Here is a 9,016-nt window from a genome sequence, read left to right as displayed (position 1 = left end):
GATGCGCCTCATGTAGCAATAGATTTTGTGCTAATTCCTTAGGTCAATCCTAGGAATGAATGAATGACGGGTAGTTGAATTCTTAGGGTAAAATCCTAAGAAATAAAGAAGATAATGGGGATGGGTAATTGGGTTGATTGTTTGATGGTTGAATATAATAATTATATCATTGTGGGTTGAAAACCCTATATGCTCACCAGGCTCCCAAGCCTGACCCACTCAGTTTTCTTTGTATCACAGATATCGATACGAAGATATATTTCACGGAGAGATTAAAGAAGATGTAAAATCTTTAGTGTAAATAATGTAAGTTCTGTTTATGCTTATGTGTCTGTATCGGAACATGACATCCCGAGATTTTGTTATATAATAAAAATACATTTCTTTAAAGAAATGCTTTGATAAATCTTTATCATATTTTGGGAACAAATTCCGCAACTGTTTTCTTTAAAAGATTACTCTGATTTTAAAAACCAAACATAAACAAATCGGTCTTTTCTGGCCGAGAAATTGGGGATGTCACATAAAGTTACCAACTTTATGCCTTAGGACCCTTAAAACGTCTAAGATCTGAAGTTTGAGTGAAAAGTCTTCATGCATTAAGAACTTAATGGAGTTGGATGCAAGACAGCTTGTACATTGGGCGTACTATGTTATACGATGCGCGTACAACCCATGAACACAGTACGCTAAGCGTACTGAAGAAGTACGTTGGGCGTACGTTCTCAGAGAGCCTTGGGCTTCCAGCGGAGCTTCGGACCTTTGGGACCTAATTGTTTTGGGCCTGGATTTGCTGGAGTTGTGGGCCTGAATTTATTATTTGGGCCATTGTTGGCATGTTTGGGCCTTTTGGGCCTTGTGGCCCAATATAGAATTTGATTTTGATGCTAGGCCCATTAGTGAAGGAAAGACCTTTGGGCCATCATTGAAGGACTTGGACTTAGGATTTTAGGCCCATGTCTAGGTTGTGTCATAATCCTAATTAGGGTTATTTGTATATTGAACAATGTGAGATTTTGGGCTGGTAGTCGAGCAGCTATTGTGTTCAATAGACTGAGGTGAGTCTTCTCATTATACCAATAGGTTGAAGGCACCAATGCCGACCCATTGATATGAAGTCTCAATAGTTAAATATGCAATGGTTTTGTTATTTGGCATGTTATGACTTATTTGAAGACCATAGGAGGAGCCCATGGCACTTGGTAAAGACCATGAGAGGAGCCCATGACCCATAGATGTAAGACCATGTGAGTAGCCCATGACATTCCGGGTGAAGACCATGAAGGGAGTCCATGGCAATCCTATGTATATATGTTGCATGACATTATGTGGTTATATGTTAGTGTATTTTGGGAGCTCACTAAGCGTTTGCTTACAGTTTGTTGGGTGTTTCAGGTACTTCTGGGTCTAAGGGCAAGGATCCAGCTTGATGACGTAGCAGGCACTCTCCAGTATTTCACATTTCTTGTTTTAGATACTCTGATATTTTGGACATAAGTTTATGTAATGTAATTTTGGAAAAACAAATATTGTTCTGATTTCTGAATATTAAATGAAAGATTTTATCTAAATTTTCAAGCTTATACACCAAGAAAAGAATATGAGCTATAAAGTTATTGGGTATTTTATAGATATAGATCCTTAAGCATAGATCGGCCTAGAACTAGTCTTAAGAAGTATGGAAGGTGATAAAAAAAATACAATTTCTTAAGGATCAATCCCAAGTGCTCAAACCATGAGGTTAAATACGAAGCTCCTTTGACGTGACTACGTTTAGAAAGGTAAATAAATATAGAGAATTTGAGCATATATGGTGATTCAATTTTAGTAGCAAACAAACTCAATGGTCCGATGAAGCAAAATATGAGAATATACACGAATACTTTCATAAGGCAAAGAAGATTCACACCCAACTTCAATATATATATATATATATATATATATATATATATATATATATATATATATATATATATATATATATATATATATATATATATATATATATATATATATATATATATATATATATATATATATATATATATATATATAACCCAGGTATTAGGATAAACAAAGAGATATTCCTTAAGCAAAATAGCCTCAATTGTTTTTACTCATTTGAGAAAAGGTTACTAGTAGAAGTTTCGCATAAACAAAGTACAAAAGAAGAAAGTGTCATGGATTTTCAGATCACTTAACTAATTGGATGACCCACTTCTTAAAATATTTGCAAAACAACACATTGTTGGTCGTTGAAAAGGAGGTAAGAAAAATACGAATCAACGCAACAAGGTACACCATCAAACAAATGATAATACATCGTAAAGGTTATTTAAGCTCGTGACTGTGATGTTAAATACCATTAGAGGCACAACATGTAATTGAACAAGCATATACCAGAGTCTATGTAGAATGCACTTTGGAGTCCAAAAACTATCACAAATATCCTACAAACTAGGTACTTTTAGCCAACATTATCTCATTATCTCAGTACATACATTCATTTATCAAAAAATGCTTACAATGTCAACAAAATGTCACCATACCAACTTTACCATAATTGAAGATGATAATTATTTCTCACCCATGACCTTTTACCAATGGGGAGTTATTTTACTAAATCCGTAGAAGAATCAATGGATACAATAACACATAGAAGTATAACCAAGTTCATGAGGAAGAAAATCAATTGTCGATTCGAAATATCACACACCATCGTTAGAGACAACGAGAAGTAGTTTCTGATAACTTGTTCAAAGGATGGTGTACAACTTTAAACATCCAACAAAACTTTATTTATATTTCTCACCTATCCGCCAATAGGCACATGAAAATAATAGACCCACACAATTGTAAAAGAATTAAAAAAAAGACTTGTAATAGCCAAAATAAAATGGATAAATAAGTTGCAAAGTGTCTTATGGGCTTACAGGAGCCCGATAATAACTACAACAAGAGAAGCTCCCTTTAGTCTCATTTACAAATCTGAAATTGTAATACCAATAGAAATTGATATCATGATGGATTAAATACTTAGCTTCACACAAGATACAAACACTACATATCTGCATGTCAACCTTAACCTTCTCGGGGAAAGAAGGAACAATATCATGTTTAGATAAATTGCATACAAATCTATCATTGATGCCATTACAAGAAAAAAGTTCGGAATACAACATACAAAATAGAAGACTCGGTGTTAAAAATAAAGCAAGTAGCCGAATCAATAAGATGTTTCAAAACATAATTCCAAAAACCCATTTATATTAGTAGAATAGCAAAAAGCTCAATGTGGCTTGTAAATTTACAAGGAAAAATGAAAAAAGAAAGTTAGAAAAGGCTATTATAATAGTTTATTTTTTACATTTGAAAGTTTATAGGAGTTTTTTTTTTTTTTTTACAAACTTATTAACTTATTGGGTCAAATAAGCTATTGGAAGTCAAAAAAGCTATTATGGGAGCTTATTTAATCCCAATTTTTTTTTCCAAATAACTTGTAATTTACAAGCTTATGCCGTTATTTCTTTTGAAAAATAACTCAACAAGAAGGTCTATTATTGTACAAAATTTTGAGTTTTTTACAAATAAACTAGTTACAAATAATTGGAAGGGTGTCTTATGTAAATTATCACAAAGTCACCAAATCAAAATCAAAGTTTTTGTCGCTGACTCCTGCGGTACATGTGACAACATTCACACCCTTGTTCCCCTTGTCCCCGGACTTCAAAATTCAAATCTTTCTTGAAAACAATTCCAAAACCTTTTTCTACTGTTTCTGGCTACCCAGCTAGAATAATTAATACCCAAACTAATCCCACCGCTTAATTCATTCAAAGACTCGATTCTTCGGTGCCATGTACTCTTTCTCTCTCTTCATGGATTCAATTCAATAAAGAAATGCTTCAGTGATACAAAAAGCAGAGATTGGGGGAAAGAATTTGAAGTAAAACATCGAACTACTTTTCAATTTTGAGGGTTTGAGTGTCGGTGTTCAGTATGAACGCGCTGGGAAGACACGGCCAAAGATCTGGGTCATCGGCGGCGGCGCAACACCAGCGTCAGTACACCGATAACTTCGTAGACGTCAGTTCTTCATCTAATGGCCAATGGCTACAATCTGCTGGTTTACAGCACCTCCAACAGCAATCTTCCAACACTTCTTCATCCGTAGGTTTCCTTTTGTTCAATTACATATACGTACTGGGGATCTGGGTACGTATTCATTTCTCAAATTCATGTATTTGATTTGTTATTTAATGGGACAGATGGACTTTGGTTACTATAATGGTAATGGAGCTCAAGATTCGAGAATGTATAACAACAGTAGAAACATCAGTACACAGATGTCCGTAACCGGAGGGACTAATTTGTTCACAGAGCCATTCTCGCCGCCGGCTCGCCATAAAAAGTTCGGTGGGGTCGGCGGCGATGATCCCAGCGACTTTAGTCCCGGTCTCTTGGATCTACATTCCCATGACACCGAACTTATTTCCGACGTAGGTTTTACTTAATTGCCTGATAAATTATCATGTCAACGATTTTTAGCTACTTGTTTGAATTTCCACCATTAAAATGGGATCTCATTCTGTAAATTGGCTCTGGTTAATTTAATTTCTTCAGGTGCCAATGTCCGGTGCTTCATTGTACGCAGATCCGTACTACGAAAACAGCAAACAGAACAGTAAAAAAGATAAGGGCAGCACAGTTGCAAAGATTAAAGTTGTGGTATGTTAAATTCTTGATTGCTTCCAAGGGTATCATCGACTTTTTGCTAATGAAATGTGCTGAATTTACAGGTGCGTAAGAGACCATTGAACAAAAAAGAGTTAGCAAAAAACGAGGAAGATATAGTTACTACCGAAAGCCATTCCAATTGCCTTGCAGTTCATGAAACAAAACTCAAGGTTAGCATCAATTAAAAAAGTTATGGTGGAAATTGTTTTATACAATCTTTAATCTTGTTTTCTTGCTTTTGTTTGAATTGTTGACTTGTTGTTTTCAGGTTGACCTAACAGAATACTTGGAGAAACATGAATTTGTGTTTGATGCAGTGCTAAATGAGGAGGTTTCTAATGATGAGGTATGGATTAAGTCGTTTTTTCTACATTAAGTAAAACAAAAACACTCGTATACATATATATAATATAGCTTAACTAAATAAGTCATTTCCCCTTTATGTTCATTAACTCAAAAAAGAAACAACACTTACTTCATAATTCATTTATTTGTAAACTTGTATTGAATTTGTGTTGATAGGTTTATCATGAAACTGTGGAACCCATTGTTCCAATAATTTTTCAACGAACAAAAGCAACATGTTTTGCATATGGGCAAACAGGTAAAAAAGGCTTTTAATAATCATATTTCAAGGGGAAAATTGTAGAGAACATAATAGTTAATACAATTACACATAACACATTCTGATTTTGTTGTTTTAGGAAGTGGAAAGACTTTTACAATGAAACCATTACCTCTTAAAGCATCACGTGATATCTTGAGATTAATGCATCACACATATCGAGGCCAAGGTTTTCAATTACATTTCAGTTTCTTTGAGATATACGGAGGCAAACTTTTCGATCTCCTCAATGATAGAAAGTAAGTTCCTTCATCATATATTCATATTCCATTTCAAATTTCAGAAACTTGAGGTTTTTTCTTTTTGTAGAAAACTTTGCATGAGAGAAGATGGAAGCAAACAAGTATGCATAGTGGGGTTGCAAGAATACAGAGTCTCAGATGTGGAAACAATCAAGGAGTTAATTGATAGAGGGAATTCAACAAGAAGCACAGGGACAACAGGGGCAAATGAGGAATCTTCAAGATCACATGCCATTCTTCAACTTTGTGTTAAGAGATCTGTTGATGGAAGTGAATTAAAACCTGCTAAAGTTGTTGGAAAGCTCTCGTTTATAGATCTTGCAGGAAGTGAAAGAGGTGCAGATACAACTGATAATGATAAGCAAACAAGGTAACCGTTGGAATGGAATGGAATGGAATGAGTCATTCCATTCCATTCCATTCCTTCTCTGATTCCATCATACGAGACACTATCTTTAGTTACTTTACGATTGTATATTATTATATTCTAATGTTTGGATTCGAATATGTAATATAGAATGGAAGGTGCTGAGATTAATAAAAGTTTGCTTGCATTAAAAGAATGCATAAGAGCTCTAGACAATGATCAAGGTCACATTCCTTTTCGTGGAAGTAAATTAACAGAAGTATTGAGGGATTCCTTTGTTGGAAATTCAAGAACAGTTATGGTTTCTTGCATTTCACCAAATGCTGGATCATGTGAACATACTCTCAACACCTTACGATATGCAGATAGGTAAAACATATTAACAAATGAATCACACTTTTTTAAAAATCACATATCTAAGTTATCATATTGAATTTACAGGGTGAAAAGTCTCTCAAAAGGGAACAAGAAAGAGACAATAAACCTCAAGGAATCGACAACTCAACCTGAAGAAGATGATTATGATGTTGACACCACAGAAGAGTTTTATGAGCCAAAATTAGAATCAAGAAACTGGAACCCAGATGATGATTTGAATGCACTTTTAAAGGTATGGAAAAAAGAAAGAATCGTTATAGGATATTCTCTGGTTTCTTGAATAAAACTTGTTTTGTTACAGGAGGAAGAGGAGCTTGTAGATGCTCATAGGAAACAAGTGGAGGATACAATGAATATCGTTAGAGTGGTGTGTAATGTGTTTGAATCTTTTTGGGCATTTGATAAAATGATTTGATCAAATTGAAATTGGAACTTATATTGTTATATGTTTGTAGGAGATGAATTTACTTGTGGAAGCAGATAAACCAGGGAATCAGCTGGATGATTACGTGGCAAAATTAAACACAGTTTTGGCTCAAAAGGCTGCAGCCATTTTGCAATTACAGAATCGTTTGGCTCATTTTCAAAAGCGGCTTAGGGACCATAATGTTTTGGTTTCATCCTCTGGTCTATAATTACATTTCAAAACACTAAATGTAGTTTTTTTTTTTCATTACTTGTTGATGCGATTTTATTTTTTCAATATACTTGATGAATACTGAAAGATTAATAAACTTTTTATGATGAGAATCCATAAGCAGTGTATGATTATGTTGCTATAATGAATTGGTGTCAATGGGTAATAAAATACACTCCACAGTGTGTATTATGTAACCTATATTATGGTGTCTCTTATTAGAATATCAAGATCAAGATTTCAAATGGATTTATATGTATTACCAACAATTTCAAGGCTTTAAGCTAAATTCTTCATCAAGATATCAAGATCTTTTATGGGTTTTGTATTTCTTTGGCTTTTCTACAAAAAAAAAAAAAAAAAAAAAAAAACCGTTAACAACTTCCTTCCAATCAAAATATTTGAGCTTAAGTTTGATCTCTTTCATCTTTGGTTCTTTGTTTCCATCACCAACTTCTACTTGCATAAAGTTATGGCAAGATGTTCAGTTTTGTATCAATTTAAACTTTATTATGCTCTCAGTATTTGTATTAATTTTTTTGACACTCAAATTTATAGATGAGTTCAATTTTATCATCCAACATCTGGGTAATAAAGTTGAATTCTTAATAATTTATAATTCTCTATTACTACAATATTGAGATTCTTTTTTAATCAATTTAGAGGTGTTACCAACATAATTTTAAGGCTTAAAGATAAAATCTTCATCTAGAGATTATGATCTTTTAAAGGTTTTGTATTTCTTTGGCTTCTTAAAAAAACCATCAACAATTTTCTTTAAATTTCGAGTTGAGTTTGATCATTTTCATCTTTGGTCCTTTGTTCCATCGACAACTTTTAATTGATTAGGTCATCTATAAAACTTAGGGTAAATTACACCGTTCGTCCCTTGTGTACGTGCCCAAAAGCACGTTTAGTCCCTATTTTTAAAAATTAACTCGGACCGTCCCTCATATCGTTAAAAGTTGCACGCTTTGTCCCTAACAAATTATTATGCTGCGGTTTTAGTCCTTGCTGGATCTGAAAGGACTATAATGCCCTTTGTGTATTTATTTTCCATTAAATTTGATGTTATTATTATTACTATTAATTTAAAAAAGAAAAAGGCCCCTGTCCTACCTTCCCACCCACCTCATCGTCCCCTTTTTTGATATCTCTCTTCCTCTCATATCTAACCTCTTCCAAGAAACCCATAACCACCATCCTTAAACCATCGTTGGCAGCTACTCCCTTCGGCAGCAACTCCTTCAGATGACTTTTCCTATCACCGCTCTTAACCACCAATGAAACTTCTCTCTACATCCATCGACGTCCGAAGCCACTTACAACATCGTCATCTCCACTTGAAAATGTCGATATCTGCCTGTAAGCCATCGTCACCACCTCTTCGCCGGAAACCATAGCACCTGAAAACCATCGTTATCTTCGTAACATTGTCTTAGAGAGAGCTAGAGGACCAAAATCTTCACATAACTATCTCAGATCTACACCATCATCTAACGAATCGTCAGCTCCTAGGGTTTTGAGAAGAAGAGGAAGGAGAAGGAGGGGAACAACGATGTCTAGTGGAAGAAGAACGATGGTTGAATAGATCATATCAATTCTCCTCACTAAAACAAATTCTGGGATTTTTTTTTTCAAACAAGTTTAGGGGAGAAACCAACCGGATTTGCCGGTTTCATGGCAGTGGTAGGATAAGGGATTGAACAGTTGGTATTCGGCCACAATCTTCCTCATATCCTTTCATCTCCCTTCTTCATTTAACCGATTTGTAGATCTAGGGTATGGATTTGGGTTTTATTTTAGGGTTTAGTTCCAGGTTTATTTTTTATTTTTGGAGATGAATGGTGGTGTTTGTCGGAGTTGGCTGGTGGCCGGAGGTGGCTGATGTCGGAAGTGACTTGTTGTAGGAGGTGGTTGATGGTGGGAAGGTTCAGAACCAATTTAAGTGGAATTTTCTTTTTCTAAAAATTCTACTTAACAAAAAAATACTATACAAATTATAAACAAATGAATAATAAATGAAAAAG

The 9,016-nt window shown here is 34.5% G+C and overlaps 1 protein-coding gene across 1 annotated transcript; it reads left to right on the top strand.

Moving 5' to 3' along the window:
• Window positions 1-3,695: 3,695 nt before the first annotated feature.
• Window positions 3,696-7,131, top strand: LOC111886786 (kinesin-like protein KIN-13B). The gene is made up of 12 exons (XM_023883033.3): window positions 3,696-4,170; window positions 4,269-4,499; window positions 4,624-4,728; window positions 4,800-4,907; window positions 5,006-5,083; window positions 5,260-5,341; window positions 5,442-5,601; window positions 5,672-5,974; window positions 6,122-6,340; window positions 6,413-6,581; window positions 6,651-6,716; window positions 6,805-7,131. The coding sequence occupies exons 1-12, from the start codon at window positions 4,000-4,002 to the stop codon at window positions 6,982-6,984; spliced, it is 1,872 nt and encodes a 623-aa protein (XP_023738801.1). The 5' UTR covers window positions 3,696-3,999; the 3' UTR covers window positions 6,985-7,131.
• Window positions 7,132-9,016: the final 1,885 nt, after the last annotated feature.

This window comes from Lactuca sativa, chromosome 4 (assembly GCF_002870075.4).
Source record: "Lactuca sativa cultivar Salinas chromosome 4, Lsat_Salinas_v11, whole genome shotgun sequence".
Taxonomy (NCBI): domain Eukaryota; kingdom Viridiplantae; phylum Streptophyta; class Magnoliopsida; order Asterales; family Asteraceae; genus Lactuca; species Lactuca sativa.
This window is presented reverse-complemented; position numbering and strand designations above follow the sequence as displayed.

What these genes read in the sequence shown, in the direction of transcription:
- LOC111886786 (XM_023883033.3), top strand. Translation starts at nt 4,000, where the DNA reads ATGAACGCGCTGGGAAGACACGGCCAAAGATCTGGGTCATCGGCGGCG. An exon ending in TTTTGCATATGGGCAAACAG is followed by an intron (nt 5,342 to 5,441) that starts GTAAAAAAGGCT and finishes TTGTTGTTTTAG; the next exon opens with GAAGTGGAAAGACTTTTACA. An exon ending in ATTTGAATGCACTTTTAAAG is followed by an intron (nt 6,582 to 6,650) that starts GTATGGAAAAAA and finishes GTTTTGTTACAG; the next exon opens with GAGGAAGAGGAGCTTGTAGA.